The sequence below is a fragment of the Oncorhynchus clarkii genome, chromosome 17 (genome assembly GCF_045791955.1).
Source record: "Oncorhynchus clarkii lewisi isolate Uvic-CL-2024 chromosome 17, UVic_Ocla_1.0, whole genome shotgun sequence".
Taxonomy (NCBI): Eukaryota; Metazoa; Chordata; class Actinopteri; order Salmoniformes; family Salmonidae; genus Oncorhynchus; species Oncorhynchus clarkii.
This window is the reverse complement of record NC_092163.1, coordinates 60,216,002-60,238,308: the sequence shown is the minus strand read 5'-3', so window position 1 is coordinate 60,238,308 and position 22,307 is coordinate 60,216,002. Positions and strand designations below refer to the sequence as shown.

At 42.3% G+C, this 22,307-nt stretch overlaps 1 protein-coding gene across 1 annotated transcript in view; it reads left to right on the top strand.

Annotated features, from left to right (window-relative positions):
- The window catches only part of LOC139371203 (calcium-dependent secretion activator 1-like), a 162,461-nt gene that overhangs the window by 78,084 nt on the left and 62,070 nt on the right, over positions 1 to 22,307 (top strand). Inside the window, exons 12-16 of the mRNA XM_071111390.1 lie at positions 2,103 to 2,211; positions 7,790 to 8,002; positions 9,768 to 9,779; positions 21,447 to 21,583; positions 21,686 to 21,873. Coding sequence (XP_070967491.1) covers positions 2,103 to 2,211; positions 7,790 to 8,002; positions 9,768 to 9,779; positions 21,447 to 21,583; positions 21,686 to 21,873 — 659 coding nt within the window. The remainder of the gene's footprint in view (positions 1 to 2,102; positions 2,212 to 7,789; positions 8,003 to 9,767; positions 9,780 to 21,446; positions 21,584 to 21,685; positions 21,874 to 22,307) is intronic.

Sequence of the window (22,307 nt, the reverse complement as noted above, 5' to 3'; positions counted from 1 at the left end):
GCCACTTGCAGCAGAGGTGACAATGGTGCAGGATTGGCCGGGATCCGCGGGTTGCCGTGGCATGACTGGCACCTAGCAGTCAGGCTCCCATCTCTTGTGACAGGGTGTCACTCCTGCACTCGTCTGTCCACGCTGAGTGACAGAGTCAGGGCCATAACCACGCCCTGGCAACGGCCCCAGCAACAGCACCCTGACCACCCGCCCCCTTACTCTCTGATCCCCTCTCTCCACCTCTCTCTCTGTCCCTGTCTGTATCAGAATAACATAATAATCCAGAATATCACTGTATCAGCGCTGGATAGATGCATACTGTACATACTCACAAGAACATAAATACTCACTCTCTTCTCTCTCTCATCGACGTGAGTTACTTTTAAAGCACACATGCACACTCGCACCATGTTGCTGTTCATGGAAACATACAGTGTCTTCAGAAAGTATTCACACCCCTTGACTTTTTCCACATTTTGTTATGTTACAGCTTGAATTAAACCTTTATTAAATGTAGATTTTTTTTGTCACTGGCCTACACACAATACCCCATAATGTCAAAGTGGAATTATGTTTTTAGAAATGCTTACAAATGTACTAATAAATGAAAAGCTGAAATGTATTCAAGCAAGTTATGAAAAGCCTAAATAAGTTCAGGAGTAAAAATGTGCTTAACAAGTCACATAATAAGTTGCATGGACTCACTCTGTGTGCAATAATAGTGTTTAACATTATTTTACATTTTAAATGACTACCTCATCTATGTACCCCACACATACAATTATCTGTAAGGTCCCTCAGTCGAGCAGTGAATTTCAAACACAGATTTAACCGCAAATACCAGGGAGGTTTTCCAATGCCTCACAAAGAAGGTTCCCTATTGGTAGATGGGTAACATTTTTAAAAAGCAGATATTGAATATCCTTTCAAGCATGGTAACGTTATTACTTACACTTACACAATCGACACTGGAGTTGCTTACCAAGAAGACAGTGAATGGTCCTGAGTGGCCGAGTTACAGTTTTGACTTAAATCTACTTGAAAATCTATGGCGAGACCTAAAAATGGCTGTCTAGTAATGCTCAACAACCAATTTGACAGAGCTTGAAGAATGTTGAAAATAATCATGGGAAAATATTGTACAATCCGGGTGTGCAAAGTTCTTAGAGACTTACCCAGAAGATTCACATTTGTAATCACTGACAAAGGTGAATCTAACATGTGAATACTTACTTGTATGTAAATGAGATGTTTCTGTATTTCATTGTCAATAAATGTGCAAACATTTCTAAAAACATGTTTTTACTTTGTCATTATGGGGTATTGCATGTAGATGGGTGATGTTTTTTTTAAATCCATGTAGAATTCCATCTGTAACACAACAGAATATGGAATAAGTCAAGGGGTATGAATACTTTCTGAAGGCACTGTACATTGTGACAGTCTCTCCACCAGCCATGAACCAAGCTTCGACCAGCCCCTCTTCCCCTGGCTTGGCCACTTCATTCATCTAATTATAATGTGATTATCCTTGTATACCCACTCACTCTCACACACATTACTGACAAGAGGTTCAAGAGTGGGCAACACAGCTGTCACTTACCCCTCCCATACTCTATCACACACACACACACACACACACACACACACACACACACACACACACACACACACACACACACACACACACACACACACACACACACACACATGTTCACTAATACATATACACACACAGACACAGATTGTTTTCCCATATGCCTATCTTGACCAGAATCTGGTCACCATTTATGCCTGGTGATTGGCTCATTAACCCATTAATCCCGGTTGGTTATCACGAACAATTGGTCCAATGCCTGGGTTAGAGAAAATGTGTCATCTGTGAGAGTTGAAGCACAATGGGGTTAAGGACAACTGATGAGATATACAATTGTAGTTACATAGTAATTACTAAGCAGTTTACCAATTCTATTACATTTTTGGTGTCCCTGTACTCATTGGTATTATGCATTATTGTGAGAAGTACCAGGTAAATGGCAGCTGGAGTAGTACTATGAGTAAAATGTACAGTAACTAATAGTAGCCCCCTGTCCCCTCTCTTTGTGGTGCAGGTGAGCCAGTACACCTTTGCCATGTGCAGCTACAGAGAGAAGAAGGCAGAGCCTGTGGAGCTGCTCACACTGGACGGCTACACTGTAGACTACACTGATCCTCAGCCAGGTAACACACAACTGGGACTGTCAAACTATAAACAAATGCAATCGGGTTAACCAATGGATTGTTGTGATTAATCACAATGAATCGCTAATTCAGAATTTGCTGAATTTGAGCTGTAATTTACAATTTTTTTAGACAACACACATTACAAGAATATTGATTGATTTTGTCCCAAGTAAAGGTTAGCAAAAATCATTTAATTTGACAAAGGACACTTTCTTTAACCTCAATGGCAAATTGTTTTCACGTCACTGTTGTTTTTGATGATGTATTTTGGATGTTTTTAGTCTATTTCTGACCACTTTCAGACAATGCAATTAATCACGATAATCAAAAAATAGTGTACTAAAATTACAAAACGTTAGCTTGAGTTAACTGATTATATCAAGGCTCAGGCTAAGACCCAGATGCAGACACAGAAGGCAGACAGTATGAGTCTCAGAGTTTATTATAGTACAAGGGACAGGCAAATGGTAAATCAAGGCAGGTAAAGAGTCGTAATCCAAATCAGGGTCAGGCAGGTACAGGATGGCAGGCAAGATCAGGGTCAGGACAGGCCAAAAGGTCAGAACTGGGAAGACTAATCAAATCAAATTTTATTGGTGACATATATGTTATTGCGGGTGTAGCCAAAATGCTTGTGCTTCTAGCTCCGACAGTGCAGTAATATCTAACAAGTAATATCTAACAAATTACACAACATATACCCAGTACACACAAATCTAAGTAGGATTGAATTAAGAACATATACATATGGCGTTGTCAGAGCAGAACTGACTAGATACAGTAGTATAGAAAAAAGAACAGTATATACATATGAGTTGAGTAATGCAAGATATGTAAGCATTATTAAGTGAATGAGATACTGTAGAATAGTATAGAAAACAGCATATTCACATGAGATGAATAATGCCAGATATGTAGACATTATTAAAGTGACTAGTGTTCCATTCCTTAAAGTGGCCAGTGATTCCTAGTCTTTGCCTATAGGCAGCAGCCTCTAATGTGCTAGTGATGGCTGTTTAACAGTCTGATGGCCTATAGATAGAAGCTGATTTTCAGTCTCTCGGCCCCAGCTTTGATGCACCTGTACTGACCTCGCCTTCTGGATGATAGCGAGGTGAAGAGGAAGTGGCTCAGGTGGTTGATGTCCTTGATGATCTTTTTGGCCTTCCTGTGACATCAGGTGCTGTAGGTGTTCTGGAGGGCGGGTAGTTTTAGGTGAGCCAAATGTATTTTGCCTCCTGAGGCTCTGTTGCGCCTTCTTCACCACACTGTCTGTGTGGGTGGTTCATTTCAGTTTGTCAGTGATGTGTATGCCAAGGAACTTGAAGCTTTCAACCTTCTCCACTGCAGTCCCGTTGATGTAGATGATGGGGGGTGCACCCTCTGCTGTTTCCTGAAGTCCACGATCATCTCCTTTGCTTTGTTGACGTTGAGTGAGAGGTTATTTTCCAGGCACCACACTCCCAGAGCCCTCACCTCCTCCCTGTACGCTGTCTCGTTGCTGTTGGTAATCAAGCCTACTACTGTTGTGTCATCTGCAAACTTGATGATTGAGTTGGAGGCATGCTTGGCCATGCAGTCATGGGTGAACAGGGAGTACAGGAAGGGGCTGAGTACACACCCTTGTGGGGCCCCAGTGTTGAGGATCAGCGGAGTGGAGGTGATGTTTCCTACCTTCACAACCTGGGGGCGGCCCATCAGAAAGTCCAGGACCCAGTTGCACAGGGCAGGGTTGAGACCCAGGGCCTAGAGCATAATGATGAGCTTGGAGGGTACTATGGTGTTGAATGCTGAACTATAGTCAATAAACAGCATTCTTACATAGGTTATCCTCCTGTCCAGATTGGATATGTCAGTGTGCAGAGTGATGACGATTGCATCGTCTGTGGATATATTGGGGCGGTAAGCAAATTGAAGTGGGTCTAGGGTGGCAGGTAAGGTAGAGGTGATATGATCCTTGACTAGTCTCTGAAAGCAATTCATGATGACAGGTGAGTGCTATGAGGCTATAGTCATTAAGTTCAGTTACCTTTTCTTTATTAGTTACAGGTGCAATGGTGGCCATCCTGAAGCATGTGGGGACAGCAGACTGGGATAGAAAGAGATTGAATATGCCCGAAAACACACCAGCCAGCTGGTCTGCACATGCTTTGAGGACACAGCTAGGGATGTCGTCTGGACCGGCAACCTTGCGAGGGTTAACACGTTTAAATGTTTTACTCACATCGGCCACGGAGAAGGAGAGCCCACAGTCCTTGGTAGCGGGCCGCGTCAGTGGCACTGTGTTATCGTCAAAGCGTGCGAAGAATGTGTTTAGCCTGTCCGGAAGCAAGATGCGGTCTGGGCGACGTGGCTAGTTTTCCTTTAGTAGTCCATGATTGTCTGTAGTCCCTAACACATACGTCTCGTGTCTGAGCCGTTGAATTGCGACTCTACTTTATCTATATACTGACGTTTAGCTTATTTGATTGCCTTGCGGATTGAATAACTACACCGTTTATATTCTGCCATATTACCAGTCGCCTTGACATTATTAAATGCAGTGGTGCGCGCTTTCAGTTTTACGTGAATGCTACCATCTATCCATGGTTTCTGGTTAGGGTAGGTTTTAATAGTCACAGTGGGTACTACATCTCCTATACACTTCCTTATGAACTCAGTCACCGTTTCCGTGTATGCGTCTAGATTATTTTTGCAAGCTATCCGGAACATATCCCAGTCCACGTGATCAAAACAATCCTGAAGAGTGGATTCTGATTGGTCAGACCAGCATTGAATAGTACAAAGCACAGGCACTTCCTGTTTGAGTTTCTGCCTATAGGATGGGAGGAGCAAGATGGCGTCGTGATCTGATTGGCCGAAGGGAGGGCAGGGAGAGGGCCTTGTAGCATCCCAGAAGTTTGAATAGCAATGGTCGAGAGTCTTAGTAGTGCGAGTAGGACAGTCAATATGTTGATAGAATTTCCTCAGATAGCCTAGTCCTCAGATTTGCTTTCTTAAAATCCCCAGCTACAATAAATTCAGCCTCAGGATATGTGGTTTCCAGTTTGCATAAAGTCCAGTGAAGTTCGTTGAGGGCCGTCAAGGTTTTGGCTGGAAGTGGGATGTAAACGGCCGTGGTGATGACGGATGAGAATTCTCTTGGGAGACAATATAATAATACCCTTGTGTAGTCATAACATTCTGTATATTCCCTTGTCCTTACAGGCTGACTACACCGCTTGCAACGTGCGCATGCTTTGAAAAATATTTTTTAAAATCTATATTAATCAATTATTGCACCCACACTGCTCACGCGCGCCAACGAGTGTCTGCGTTGCCAAGGGCTAAAATAGAAGTCAGCGCCATCCAACCCGGAAGCCAGCCGCACCAATGTGTCAGAGGAAACACCGTGCACCTGGCAACCTTGGTTAGTGCACACTGTGCCCGGCCCGCCACAGGAGTCGCTGGTGCGCGATGAGACAAGGATTTCCCTATCGGCCAAACCCTCCCTAACCCGGACGACGCTAGGCCAATTGTGCGTCGCAGAGTCTCTGGTGGCACAGCTGGCGCTGCAGTACAGCGCCCTTAACCACTGCGCCACCCAGGAGGCCCTTGTTTTGATATTTTAACCTGCGTGTCGTGATCTCGTTTGGTGTGGGGGAAAAAATAAATTTACGCACGATGGCGTACAATGGAGCATGCACGCAGCCAGTTTGGGTTCCGTGTAAGGGTCAAATTCACTAAACCCCTAAAATAAAGCAGCTTAATTGAATTTTAAACTCCAAATCAATTTTGCATGAAGAAACAACCTGTCATTCATCAGAAACGTTGTGAATATCTGGGTTTTCCCTCTTCACAATACAGAAAGACTGCATTTAATCAGTGGACACCACTCGTTTTTATTACAACACACCTGTCATAATTGTTTTCTTTGCTAAAGTTGAGGTTTATTATTATTATTATTATTGCTAAAGGTACTGCATAGGTGTAAACATATTTTTTTTAGCAAGCGATAGCACCTGTATAGCCAAGAAAGTAGCAGAAATGTGCAGAAAGTAGTTTTGAATGCATTTTATTGAAGGGAAACAATAAATCTTTAACTTTTTTGGCAACATACTGATATATTCTTATAAACTGTACAATGAGGAATTCAACTACAAAATACTGGTCTTCTCCCATTTGTTGAACCATTGCCCCCACCCACAAGGTGTATAAACAACAACAATACATAAGAATAAAATAAGATTAACACGTGCAGCACATAGTGTTTGTTTTACAGTCCTTCTTTGGGGGGCAGAATTGGCAATTGTGTGTGTGCGTGCGTATGTATATATATATATATATATATTTTATAATATATATATGTATATATATTATTTTATGACAAAATTAGGACAAAATAGGACAAAATGACTTGAGTTCCTCTATGTTCCTAGAATTACACCATGAGTCGCTAATCATGAAATACACCCCCCCACCCTTCTGCTTCTTGGAGAGATATTTATTCCTGTCTGCGCAATGTACTGAGAATCCTGCTGGCTTTACTGACTCCGACAGAGTATCCCGAGAGACATGTTTCCGTGAAACAAAGTATGCTACAGGCCCTGATGTCTCTCTGGAAAGAAATCTTTGCTCTAAGCTCATCAGCTTTATTATCCAAAGACTGAACATTAGTGAGTAATATACTCAGAAGCGGTGGGTGGTGTGCACGCTTCCTAAGTCAAACCAGGAGGCCGCCTCGAGTGCCTCTTCTCCGCCGACAATGTTTTGGGTCGGCCTCTGGAATAAGTTAATTTTGTCCGGGAAGAGTGAACAAAGGACCTGCTCCAGGGAAGTCATATTCCTGGTTGTAATGCTGGTAGTTCTGGTGAGTTACCGCCGTTCTAATATTCAATAGTTCTTCCCGGCTGTACATGGCACAAAACATTTCCTGAGCTAATAATGTTAAAAAAATAGAACATAAAAAAACAAAATAATGCAAAGTTTTCTAAGAGCTAGTTGTGTTGCTGCCATCTCCAGCTTAAGAAAAACAAAACTAGAGCACAGGAAACACGCTGGTAGGACTTGACGGGACAAGACGAACTGGCAACAGACAAAGAGAAAATGCAGTTATACATAGGAGATAATGAGGGGAGATGGGAGACACCTGGTGGGGGTGAAGACAAGCACAAAAACAGGTGAAACAGATCCGGGTGTAACAGATTAACAGCCCTTCACACAAAACATGCACATGACCCTCAGGCAGGTAAGATAATCACAATCTGGCTTTACAGTGCAAATAAAGTATTTGTGTCCTACATTAATAACCATCAACCATTTGTTCTCTTGGGAATTTAGCCTATGCAAATATAAGTCAGATACCTTTTCTGGAGATAACTACCACAAATCACTACTTGTTACAATAGTACTTCTGCTACTGTGGTTGTGTCACCTAGCTATCTTAAGATGAATGCACATAGTGTAAGTCGCTTTAGATAAAACCGTCTGCTAAATTCCTCAAATGTAAATGACTACCATGGCCTAAATATATGGCACTGGTAAGTACCAGTAGCACTAGCCCTACAAACACTGCTAACAGTGATTTATTCCTTAGGTCTGGAAGGTGGGAGGACCTTCTTCAATGCAGTGAAGGAGGGCGACACTGTGATCTTTGCCAGTGATGACGAGCAGGACCGTATCCTGTGGGTTCAGGCCATGTACCGGGCCACGGGCCAGTCCCACAAGCCCATCCCCCCCACCCAGGTCCAGAAACTCAACAACAGAGCCGGTTCTGCACCCCAGCTAGACGCACCCATCTCCCAGTTCTGTAAGTGTCGGCCCCTGTGTGGCCACGAGGCCCACCACACTCACGGTAGCTCTCACTGTTTCAGCTTCACGAAGAACTACAGTACCCAGCAAACTGCCACCCCAATATACACTGCTGCTATGTCTAACCTAACTCTATATCTATCGAGATACAGATTTCATTGGACTTCTTTTCGGGGTGACCTGTTTTGTTGTATTTTTTTCTCTTCACATGACACAAGTGTGTATTTTATATTCTACAATGGGTGGGTCTTTTCATGGATGCCAATCGGTTAAAATCGCATTCCAGCAGGTGTCTAATCCACAGGTTACCACCAACTAAAGCTATGATGTTGAAGTGCCTATTTACTCTATCTCACTGCACAATCCACTGTCTCACTAGAATTTGGTTTCCAACAGCGGATATTTGTATAAACATTGCTGTCTGTTTCTCCGACATTTGCAACATCTCCAGTTGTCCCATAGTAATAAACGTGTCAGGAGTCGGGACAAGACAGACAGGCAGACGGCTTTTCTCTGTCAGTCCAAATCATGAATAAGCTGGCATAATTTTTATGGATATATACAAAGAAATGCCAATAGAAAACAGGTCAAATTAAATGAAATGCAGCTGGTTTGCAGTCTTTTTCAGCTTCAGTTTAAAGTGATTGTGTTAGCTTTGCTGTTGGCTAGCTCCTCTGAACAACAGTGTCCTGACGAGAGACAACATGTCTTATGCCAGGTGAAATTGTTAGCTCATTGCTCATTGATGTATCCAAATAAATGTCACTAGAAAACCGCTTAAACAAACGCAAATATTATTCAGGCTGCACTGTTTGACGTGACTGTAAGTTAGCCGTAGTTGGCAAGCTAGCATTCAAGTGATAAGAATGTTGCCAGCCAGTATGGCAATGGAACATTTCGAATGAATGTTCCATTCGAATGGGTCACGTCCATAGATACAGAACAAAAATACTTAATGACTTGGTCGTGTTTCTGGCAACCGAACGAATGACCAGTCGCTTGTGTAGCAACCTTAAATTTGTGTCCGGGCTGTATCTCATGGAAGAATGAAATAGTATAAATAAATTAATCAAAATATAGTAAACAAATAAATAATTATGTCTATCATTATTTAAATATGTCGGTAACCCGTTGTATAAAAGTGATAATGCCCTCGAAGCCGGTGTTTGGAGGATATATTGGCATGGTTGTTGTTAGGCCCGAGGGCATTATAACTTAAATAGATGATACGCGCCATTATGGTGGGTACTTATTCTACATAAGGATGTGTGTGTGTGTAACAATGTATTTCATGTAACCCGAAGCAACCACAGCGCAGTGTCTACATCAATATAGAGGAGAGAGAACACTTCTCCCTAACTGTTTTACTTTTCCCTTCGTTCTACTATCATCACTAAATGTTATTTTTCATCAACACTCTCTCTCTCCTATTCCATATTTGTTATCACATGAGCTCTCTTCTCTATCTGTATCTATTAGTTTCACTATATATCTATATTAATCTCTTTTGTTGAGCCTTTCGTCTTTTTTGATTACTGTTTCTCTTCCCCTGTGTCCCGTTATATCAGTTGTTTACCAGTGTTATGAGCTATTTCCCTCACTTTCTTTCTCTCTGTCTTGGTCTCTGTCTCTGTCTCTGCCTCTCTCTCTTGCTTTGTGTGTGTCCCCGGTCCCTAGCCCAGCTGCTGTAGGTCAGATCTCTGTGTCTGCTCTCTGTCTTTAAGTCTCTCTGGTTTGGTCCTTCTTACCCCACTATCTCGTAGCTGGATTCAAGGGTAAGTGCTTCCCTGTTGCTGGCACAGCTCAGATAATCCACACTGATTATCTGACCAAAGCAATGTGCTCTCCCTGTCTGCCTCCTCTTCTTTTGTTCAGTCTCTCCCTCTATTCAAGTCTTTATCTTATCTCTGTCTTAGACCACTCTAGAAAACATTTATTTTGATTCTGTTTGATTCTTTTAGGATTCACTTTCATCCTTACCAGACTAGGATGCATGTAACTCTGATTTTGTTTGGTTTGCTTTGGTTAAACTATCTGCATATTTGCCTCTCTCTCTCTCTTTCTCTTCTCTTCTCTTCTCTTCTCTTCTCTTTTGTTCTCTCTCTCTCTCAGCAACTTAATTGAACATTAACGCCCCTCTTAGAATAAGGTCCATATCCAAACACTAACTTGTATTTTCAAATCATATATTTCAAATACCAATAATACTAAACATCACTGCCATCATCATATCATATTTTCCAACTGTTTTAATTACCAATATAGTGACAAAGGGTTTATGGCAGTAACAAGGCTAAAACCCACAACATAAACTACAGTGATGTTTCACATAATTGCAGTAGAATTGAGGACATAAGTGAATTCAGTGAAGTTGTTGTTTTTGACAACTACTGGAGGCCCTTGTGTCTCTCAGCCACTGGTAATTACCATGTTAAAAGTGACATGTCATGAATTAAACAGTGTGGTCTATGCACAATTATTTTGGGAAGCAATCAGTGAAATGTTACCAAATAACTACTTGCTAGTTCACACCTGCATATGTTCACAGTATAGTGTAACACCACAAAGGGTAACTCTTGGGAGAAAAACCAAGGTAAAAATAAATTAAAAAACTTACTATATGTTTTTGGGTTTCAAATTAAGATAATATTATTGGTATGCTAAATAAAGCTTTATATATATATATATATATATATATATATATATATATATATATATATATATATACACACACACACACATGCACACACTACCGTTCAAAAGTTTGGGGTCACTTAGTAATGTCCTTGTTTTATAAAGAAAAGCAAAAAATGTTGTCCTTTAAATAACATTAAATTGATCTGAAATACAGTAGAGACATTGTTAATGTTGTAAATGGCTATTGTAGCCGGAAACGGCAGATTTAAAAAAAAAAACTATAATGGAATATCGACATAGGCATCTGTACGACTGTGTAGATATTCCATTTTTAAAAAAAACATTCCAGCTACAGTAGTCATTTACAACATTAAGTGTCTACACTGCATTTCTGATCAATTTAATGTTTTTTTAATGGCCCGAAAATGTGGTTTTCTTTCAAAAACAAGGACATTTCTAAGTGACCCCAAACTTTTGAACTGTAGTGTGTATATACATACACTACCGGTCAAACGTTTTAAAACACCTACTCATTCAAGGGTTTTTATTTTTATTATTTCTACATTGTAGAATAATAGTGAAGATATCAAAACTATGAAATAACACATGTAGTAACCAAACAAGTGTTAAACAGATCAAAATATATTTTATATTTGAGATAATTGAAATAGCCACCCTTTGCCTTGATGACAGCTTAGAACACTTTTGGCATTCTCTCAACCAGTTTTATGAGGTAGTCACCTGGAATGCATTTCAATTAACAGGTGTGCCTTGTTAAAAGTTATAATTTGTCGAATTTCTTTCCTTCTTAATGCGTTTAAGATAGCCATATTTGATAAAAGACCAAGTCCATATTATGGCAAGAACAGCTCAAATAAGCAAACAACAATCCATTATTACTTTAAGACATGAAGGTCAGTCAATACGGAAAATTTCAAGAACTTTGAAAGTTTCTTCAAGTGCAGTCGCATATACCCTCAAGCGCTATAATGCAACTGACTCTCATGAGGACCGCCACAGGAATGGAAAACCCAGAGTTACTTCTGCTGCAGTGGAGAAGTTCATTAGAGTTACCAGCCTCAGAAATTGCATACCAAATAAATGCTTCACAGAGTTCAATTAACAGACACGTCTCAACATCAACTGTTCAGAGGAGACTGTGTGAATCAGGCCTTCATGGTCGAATTGCTGCAAAGAAACCATTATCTAAAGGACACCAATAATAAGAAGAGACTTGCTTGGGCCAAGAAACACAAGCAATAGACATTAGACCGGTGGACATTTATCCTTTGGTCTGGAGTCCAAATTGGAGATTTTTGGTTCCAACCGTCATGTCTCTGAGGATGAACTCCGCATGTTTATTTCCCACCGTAAAAGCATGGAGGTGTGATGGTGTGGGGGTGCTTTGCTGGTGACGCTGTCTGTGATTAATTTAGGATTCAAAGTACACTTAACCAGCATGGCTACCACAGCATCCTGCAGCGATACGCCATCCCATCTGGTTTGGGCTTAGTGGGACTATCATTAGTTTTTCAACAGGACAATGACCCAATCCACCTCCAGGCTGTGTAAGGGCTATTTTACCATGAAGAAGAGTGATGGAGTGCACAACCAAATTTAGATCGTTTGGGATGAGTCGGACCGCAGAGTGAAGGAAAAGTGCTCAGCATATGTGGGAACTCCTTCAACACTGTTGGAAAAGCATTCCAGGTGAAGCTGGTTGAGAGCTTGCCAAGAGTGTGCAAAGCTGTCATCAAAGCAAAGGGTGACTATTTGAAGAATCTCAAATATAAAATATATTTTGGTTTGTTTAACACTTTTTTGGTTGCTACATTATTCCATATGTGTTATTTCATAGTTTTGATGTCTTTGATGTCTACAATGTAAAACATAGTGTGTGTGTGTGTGTGTGTGTGTGTGTGTGTGTGTGTGTGTGTGTGTATGTGTGTGTGTGTGTGTGTGTGTGTGCTCAATTGAGATCCGGGCTCTTCGCTGGTCATAGCAGAACACTGACATTCCTGTTTTGCAGGAAATCACGCATAGAACTAGCAGTATGGCTGGTGGCATTGCCATGCTGGAGGGTCATGTCAGGATGAGCCTGCAGGAAGGGTACAACATAAGGGAGAGCATTGAGATTGCCTCCAATGACAACAAGCTCAGTGCGATGTTGCTGTGACACACCGCCCCAGACCATGACGGACCCTCCACCTCCAAACCGATCCCGCTCCAGAGTACAGACCTCGGTGTAACGCTCATTCCTTCAACAATAAACATGAATCCGACCATCACACATGGTGAGACAAAACTGCGACTCGTCAGTGAAGAGCACTTTTTGCCAGTCCTGTTTGGTCCAGCAATGGTGGGTTTGTGCCCATAGGAGACGTTGTTTCCGGTGATGTCTGGTGAGGACCTGCCATACAACAGGCCCACAAGCCCTCAGTGCAGCCTCTCTCAGCCTATTGCGGACAGTCTGAGCACTGATGGAGGGATTGTGCGTTCTTGGTGTAACTCGGGCAGTTGTTGTTGCCATCCTGTATCTGTCCCGCAGGTATGATGTTTGGATGTACCGATCCTGTGCAGGTGTTGTTACACGTTGCGAGGATGATCAGCTGTCCGTCCTGTCTCCCTGTAGCGCTGTCTTATGCTTCTCACAGTACGGACATTGCAATTTATTGCCCTGGCCACATCTACAGTCCTCATGCCTCCTTGCAGCATGCCTAAGGCACGTTCACGCAGATGAGCAGGGACCCTGGGCATCTTTCTTTTGGTGTTTTTCAGAGTCAGTAGAAAGCCCTCTTAGTGTCCTAAGTTTTCATAACTGTGACCTTAATTGCCTACCGTCTGTAAGCTATTAGTGTCTTAACGACCGTTCCACAGGTGCACGTTCATTAATTGTTTATGGTTCATTTAACAAGCATGGGAATCCGTGTTTAAACCCTTTACAATGAAGTACTGTGAAGTTATTTGGATTTTTACAAATTATCTTTGAAGACAGGATCCTGAAAAAGGGACGTTTATAAATAAATAAATATATATATATATATATATATTTATTTATTTATTTTTTACAGTGGAATATTCATGCTTTACTGAAGAGGGCTCAATTTGTGCCTTTCTCTCTTTAGTTCTTCTTGCTACTAAATATGAGCTGGTAAATATGTACCTGGAGTATTCTGAATGCTAACAAGTAGTTCTTGTTGTCATGCAATTCCCTCTGTCATATGCTACTCCAGTCTTCTCCACTACTTACGGACCTTGGATTAAAACTTGCTCTAACATTACTACCACTTTTACAATGTACATATCTGTTTGCCTTTTCTTTCTTTGGATGCCTGACAAGAACATTTACCAGGGTTATCCCAATTTACCAAGTTATCCCAATTATTGCTGAAAACTGAGACTGTTTTCTGTTCCCTGTTGTTAAGACTGAGACAGATCGTAGTGTTGTTGGGTATTGAGATTTTCCCCAGGAATGTACTACTCCTCTCCATCAACACACTAATAGTGGTATGCTCCAAGAAGTTCTCTATGAATCATACAGTGCATGGGAATATAAAGTATTGTCAACTTGCAAATGTTCAAATGTGTAAAAACATGAACCTGTATAGAAAAACTAGATGAGCGTAATAAGATCTTCAACCATCACTGTTCATTGAACTGAAATGTTTAGGATGGATAGACTGATTGAGAAAGGGAGAACCAAAGTGTTGGTTAGTGTCTTTAGTTCCAGGTCAGCACTAAACCAGATCCAGTTATCACCATGTACCCTTCACTCTGCTCTCAGTGAGGGCTGGACTGTGGATGTCCATGTTGTGGGAGGGGGGGGGGTGTTTGATGGTGGTCAATCCTTTAAAAAACAAGTCATGTACTAAATAGCCCCAAATTTTCTGCTCTCAACTCTCTTAGTGAGTGCAGGGATCTATAAATGAGTAACATCCATCAATCATTGTCATGTCTGTCCTTCCCCTGCCTAGACAGACGGGGGTGACTAGTGTCATTGCCTGTTACTGTCCAGTGCCCCCATGTCCACTCCACCGCTGGAATGTCAAATAGACGTGACAGGCCACCAGTCACAGAGAAGGATACAAAGTCACCTTTTGGATTTGGGAGTTGGGGATCATAAGCATCATAACAGCACAGTCTTTGTTCCCTGGGTGATTGACAGCTGGCAGGGCGCCACATTGGGTTTCACTCAACAGTGAGGTTGAGGTCAATGGGAGAAAACAAAAGTAATACTGTATTCTTATATTCTCTGAGTTTGATATTTAAAAAATGATATTCAATAGTCAAAGTCATTTATTCTTCATGATTTTATGTGTATGTCACATTCAGCTTTAGGTGATTTAGAATTTCAGAAAAAAATCCCAAAACATTTTATACATTTTTGTATATCAGTGTGTCTGAACACATTTTAAGTGTCAAAATAAGATTGTGTGTGTATCCACGTTGCGGCGAAAACGAATTTGTTTCACTATGTTCAAACTGTTGTTAATGCTCAATAAGTGGTGTTGTCTCTTTATTGACATGTAAAGCCTTGTCTCGGGAGGGGCAGCTGCATAGGCTATTTATCCAGACTGCTGCTTAGAATAGCTGTGACTTGCGGACCTGTGGCCTGCAGAGCAGTCCCCTAAGCCCTGGCTAAAATGGGCCATTAGAATAAAAATAGAGGTAGATGGCCGGAGAAAGGATTAACAGGCAGCCTTCCAATTCTAGCCAGACCCTGATGTAATGCCTCAGCCCACTCACTGGGAAGTAAAGTGAAAATGTGTTGTCAAATTTATTTATCCCCCTCTCTGAACAAAGGGGTGCATGGTCAGGGGGTTCCTCTGTCCCAGGCCCTGTTTTACTGGCACAGGGGGGCATTTAATTAGGGAGACCCCAGGGGTCATGTGCCCACGAGCTGAGCTGAGCAGAGGGGGGGGGGGGGGGGGGGGGGGGGATGGGTCTAGCTAGCGCTCCTCTGAGGTTGCACTTAATCATGTGAGGATGCAATCAGAAAGGCTGCTTTCAGAGAGTTTATATATGCTCAGGTTGAAGGATCACATAAGGGACTTGAGATTTGCGGGGAGAACATACACTGTTATGTAGAGAGAGAGAGACCCCACAGACATTAACTTTAGCCTTTATCAAGGGAAACTGGACCAACATTGTAATAGTGAGATTGACAGAAGGGTTTTTTCTGGATCAAAATGGGGTTTAGTTGGTGGGTGTGGTGTGGGCATGGCCAATTGCGTGGCCAAAATCAGAGGCTGTAGTGACAGAATGTTGCTGTTTTAAAGCTAATTTCCTGCAATTGAACACATTTTGCAATGAGATGGAGAAAGAATGTGCAGTTTTAAAGCATCGTTTTTGCAATTCTACACATTTTTCTATGGCTTATGCTGTCTGAGTGATTCAAACATTACAAAATCAATGCGAGCACTTTGCCATGACAAAAATACTCCTGCATCATTTTTTAAATGTTTTTATTCTCCCTGACTCTAGCTTTTATTTAGGTGATTGTTGGTTCTCAAATATGTTCTAATAAAAAAATATAAGTCCATTTATCTTTTCTACGTACATTATATTTTGGTTTTAGTCGTTTAAGTTTGCACTGAAAATGTTTTTCCTTCTTACGTTTTTCCTTCGTTTTTCCTTCCATTTTATTATTTTTCTTAATGTTTGGACATAGGTGGCCGAATAACTTAGGTAGCACGCCCAAGGGTTTTCTATACAGAAGAAACCCTGAAACAGAACAGAACCAGTCATGCATGACCACAGGAATGATCCGTCTGCATTGGTTAAGCTGCAACTTGCATCTACTCCACTCTGGCCCAGAGCTCCTTCCACTTGCTAGTTGACAATGAACCCCACAGTTAATCTTTCCATTGACCAGAACACCCATCCCCAGAAGAATCGTACTGTACGAGAGCCCGATTCAATATAAACCACTAACCAGCTGTGCAGGCTAATAACAAATGCACCATTATTATTGGCCTGTGAGTGTCTGTATAGTTTCACCCATAAGCCATTATTGATGTGTTCAGTTAAAAAGACATGTAAAAAACATATATGTAAATATACAGTACCAGTCAACAGTTTGGACACACCTACTTATTCAAGGGTTTTTCTTTATTTTTACTATTTTCTACATTGTAGAATAAAACTATAAAATAACACATGGAATCATGTAATAACCCAAAAAGTGCTAAACAAATCCAAATATATTTTGATTTTGAGATTCTTCAAAGTAGCCACCCTTTGCCTTGATGACATATTTGTACACTTTTAGCATTCTCTCAACCAGCTCAATGAGGTAGTCACCTGGAATGCATTTCAATTAACAGGTGTGCCTTGTTAAAAGTTCATTTGTGGAATTTCTTTCCTTCTTAATGCGTTTGAGCCTATCAGTTGTGTTGTGGTATACATAAGATTGCCCTATTTGGTAAAAGACCAAGGCTATGTTATGGCAAGAACAGCTCAAATGAGCAAAGAGAAATGACAGTCCGTCATTACTTTAAGACATGAAGGTCAGTCAATTCTGGAAAATTTCAAGGAACTTTGAAAAGTGCTATGATGGCAGAATGGCGCAGGAGCAGAAGACAGACGTTTTACATGCCCCCAACCGATTGTGTTTTTTTGCTTGTTTATCTGCATTGTTTTTAACTTATTTCTGTACATAATGTTGCCACTACCGTCTATTATGACCGAAAATAACTTCTAGACATCAGGACTGCGATTAATCACCACGGACTAGCAGAATCCTTTTTCTTCTTTCATGACTCTGACGAGCCCGAGGCGGAGGATATACGGCTCCCTCGGGAACAGGCCCCGACCCCAGTGATCTGCGTGAAGAGGAGGCAGAGAAAGAGAGGCCGGAGGGTGGGCTGCCTTCTGACGAGTAGGAGGTGATCTAATAAACCCCCACTCCCCTCAATTCTGCTCGCAAACATGCAATTTTTGGACAATAAAATGGACGAGTTATTGGGAATCTAGCAACGGGACAATAAAAACTGTAGCATCTTATGCTTCACAGAGTATTGGCTGAACGACGACAATATCAACATACAGCTGGCTGGTTATACAATGTACCGGCAGGATAGAACAGCAGCGTCTGGTAAGACAAGGGGCGGCGGCCTATGTATTTTTGTAAACAACAGCTGGTGCACGATATCTAAGAAAGTCTCGAGCTATTGCTCACCTGAGGTTGAGTTTCTCATGATAAGCTGCAGACCACATTACCTACCGGGAGAGTTCTCATCTATATTCTTTTTAGCAGTTTACGTACCACCACAGTCAGAGGCTGGCACTAAGATAGCATTTAATGAGCTGTATTCCGCCATAAGCAAATAAGAAAACACTCAACCAGAGGTGGCGCTCCTAGTAGCCGGGGACTTTATTGCAGGGAACTTAAATCCATTTTACCTAATTTCTTTCAACATGTTAAATGTGCAACCAGAGGGAAAAGAACTCTGGACCACCTATACTCCACACGCAGACATGCATACAAAGCTCTCCCTCACCCTCCATTTGGCAAATCTGACCATAATTCTAGCCTCCTGATTTCTGCTTACAAGCAAAAATTAAAGCAGGAAGCACCAGTGACAAGATCAATAAAAAAGTGATCGGATGAAGCAGATGCTAAACTACAGGACTGTACACCACATCTGTCATTAGCTTCATCAATAAGTGCATCGATGACGTCGTCCCCACAGTGGCCGTACGTACATACCCCAACCAGAAACCATGGATTACAGGCAGCATCCGCACAGAGCTAAAGGCTAGAGCTGCCGCTTTCAAAGAGTAGGACTCTAACCCGGAAGCTTATAAGAAATCCCGTTATACCCTCCGACGAACCATGAAACAGGCAAAGTGTCAATACAGGACTAAGATCGAGTCATACTACACCGATTCTGCCACTCATCGGATGTAGCAGGGCCTGTAAACCATTACAGACTATAAAGAGAAGCACAGCCAAGAGCTGCCCAGTGACACGAGCCTACCGGACGAGCTAAACTGCTTCTATGCTCGCTTCGAGGCAAATAACACTGAAACATGAATGAGTGCACCAGCTGTACCGGAAGACTGTGTGATCACGCTCTCCGCACCCGATGAGAGTAAGACCTTTAGACAGGTCAACATTCACAAGGCCATAGGGCCAGAAGGATTACCAGAACGTGTACTGCGAGCAAACACTGACCAACTAGCAAGTGTCTTCACAGACATTTTCAACCTCTCCATGTCTGAGTCTGTAATACCAACATGTTTTAAGCAGACCCCCATAGTGCCTGTGCCCAAGAACACTAAGGTAACCTGCCTAAATGACTACCAACCCGTAGCACTCACGTCTGTAGCCATGAAGTGCTTTGAAAGGCTGGTCGTGGACCACATCAGCACCATTATCCCAGAAACCCTAGACCCACTCCAATTTGCATACCGCCCCAACAGAACACACCTCCAAACTGAGTAAGAGCTTCCACATCAGTCTCTATTGCACTCCACAATGCCCTTTGCCACCTGGACAAAAGGAACACATATGTGAGAATACTATTCATTGACTACAGCTCAACGTTCAACACCATCATGCCCTCAAAGCTCATCAATAAGCTAAGGACCCTGGGACTAAACACCGCCCACAGTTGGTAAGGGTATGTAACAACACATCTGCCACACTGATCCTCAACACATGGGTCCCTCAGGGATGCGTGCTCAGCCCCCTCCTGTACTCCCTGTTCACTCATGACTGCACAGCCAGACACGACTCCAACACCATCATTAAATTTGCCTATGACACAGCAGTGGTAGGTAGGCCTGATCACCGACAACAATGAGACAGCCTGTAGGGAGGTCAGAGACCTGGCCATGTGGTGCCAGGACAACAACCTCTCCCTCAACATGATCAAGACAAAGGAGATGATTGTGGACTACAGGAAAAAGATGACAGAGCACGCCCCCATCCCATTCTCATCTCCAGGGCTGCAGGGGAGCAGGTTGAGAGCTTCAAGTATTTTGGTGTCCACATCACCAACAAACTAACATGGTCCAAGCACACCATAACAGTTGTGAAAAGGGCACGATCAAACCTATTCCCCTTCAGGAGACTGAAAAGATTTGGCATGGTTCCTCAGATCCTCAAAAGGTTCTACAGCTGCACCATCAAAAGAGCATCCTGGTTGCATCACTGCCTTGTATGGCAACTGCTCGGCCTCCGACCGCAAAGTACTACAGAGGGTAGTGCGAATGGCCCAGTACATCACTGGGGCCAAGCTTCCTGCCATCCAGGACCTCTATACCAGGCTGTGTCAGAGGAAGGCCCTAAAAATTGTGCATAGTCACTTTAATTAACTCTACCTACATGTACATACTACCTCAACTAACCGGTGCCCCCACACACTGACTCTGTACCGGCACCCCCCTGTATATATATATTTTATACTGCTCCTCTTTAATTACTTGTTACTTGTATCTCTTGTTCTTATCCATATTTTTTTTAACTGCACTGTCAGTTAGGGGCTCGTAAGTAAGCATTTCACTGTAAGGTCTACACCTGTTGTATTAGGCGCATGTGACTAATACAATTTGATTTGATTTGATTTGATGGAACTGGCTCTCATGAGGACTGCCACAGGAAAGGAAGACCCAGCGTTACCTCTGCAGCAGAGGATAAGTTCATTAGAGTTAATTGCACCTCCGATTGCAGCCCAAATAAATGCTTCACAGAGTTCAAGTAATAGACACATATCAACATCAACTGTTCAGAGGAGACTGTGGGAATCAGGCCTTCATGGTTGAATTGCTGCAAAGCAACCACTACTAAAGGACACCAATAAGAAGAAGAGACTTGCTTGGGCCAAGAAACATGAGCAATAGACATTAGATCGGTGGAAATCTGTCCTTTGGTCTGATGAGTCCAAATGTGAGATTTTTGGTTCCAACTGCCCTGTCTTTGTGAAGCACAGAGTAGGTGAACAGATGATCACCGCATGTGTGGTTCTCACTGTGACGCAGGGAGGAGAACATGTGGTGGTATGGGGGTGCTTTGCTGCTGACACTGTCTGTGATTTAATTATAATTAAAGGCACACTTAAGCAGCATGGCTACCACAGCATTTTGCAGCGATACACCATCCGATCTGGTTTGGGCTTAGTGGGACTATCATTTGTTTTTCAACAGGACAATGACCCAAAACACACCTCCAGACTGTGTAAGGGCTATTTGACCAAGGAAAGTGATGGAGAGCTGCATCAGATGACTTGGCTTCCACAATCACCCAACCTCAACCCAATTGAGATGGTTTGGGATGTGTTTGACTGCAGAGTGAACGAAAAGCAGCCAACAAGTGCTCAGCATATGAGGGAATTCCTTCAAGACTGTTGGATAAGCATTCCTCATGAAGCTGGTTGAGAGAATGCCAAGAGTGTGCAAAGCTGTCATCAAGGCAAAGGGTGGCTACTTTGAAGAATCTCAAATATAAAATATATTTTGTTTCACATTTTTGTCCATATGTGTTATGTCTTAGTTTTGATGCCTTCACTATAATTCTATAATGCAGAAAATAGTAAAAATAAAGAAAAACCCTTGAATGAGTAGGTGTGTCTAAACTTTTGACTGGTACTGTGTATATACAGTATTTGTGTCTCATGTAAACCTGCTTAATGGTTTTGATAGAATAGGGCCCTCCCGATGCTTGAGTGACGCTCTCTCACCCTCTCACTTCTTCAGCAATTCACATCCTCTGATATATCTAACTCCTCTCTGGATCCTATTTCTCCCTTCATGTGTGCTGGCTGTCTCTCTCTCTCTCTCTCTGGGGTGGACGGACACAGACGCGGACCGTGCACAGAAACACGGCATGGATGAGTTCATCTCAGCCAACCCCTGTAGTTTCGACCACTCTTCCCTATTTGAGATGGTCCAGCGCCTCACCTTGGACCACAGGCTCAATGACTCTTACTCCTGTTTGGTGAGGAAAGTTAAGTCTAGTGGTTCCCTCATTCTTTTGCTTTGGGATGTGTTCCCATATAAGTCATTCTATCATTGAACCCCTCCTTTGTCAATTTTGCAGGGCTGGCTCAGTCCAGGCCAGGTGTTTGTCATGGATGAGTACTGTGCTCGTAATGGTGTGCGGGGGTGTCACAGACACCTGTGTTACCTGGGCGACCTGCTGGAGCGGGCGGAGAACGGGGCTATGATTGACCCCACCCTGCTACACTACAGCTTTGCTTTCTGTGCCTCACACGTCCACGGCAACAGGTACAGAAAACTGACGTACAGCTCTCCTTCTATGCTATCTCCCCTCCTTTCTTTCTTTCTTTCTCTCTGTCTCTCTCTGTCTTTGTGTGTGTCATAAATGTTATGCGTGTTATGCGTATGAATGTCATGTTATGCTTATGAAAGCAAACCAATAATCCCTGTTCAGAGAAGCAACTCTATCACCAACCTTCTACGAAGAATCAATTTCATTCAGAGAAGACTCTAACCCAGTGTGTATTCCACCCAACATCCCATGCTTGTTGTTTGTTGCATCAGTCAAAGCTTACTTTCTCTTCTAAAATCACTTTTTTTCTGTCACTTATGATTTTAAGTCTCTCGTGTTCAGTTGGGATTTGTGTATAGTATTAAATTGTTCTTCTTTCTTAGTTGTCTGTTCTTCTGTTGTCAATGAATTGTTTCTCATTGTCTATTAT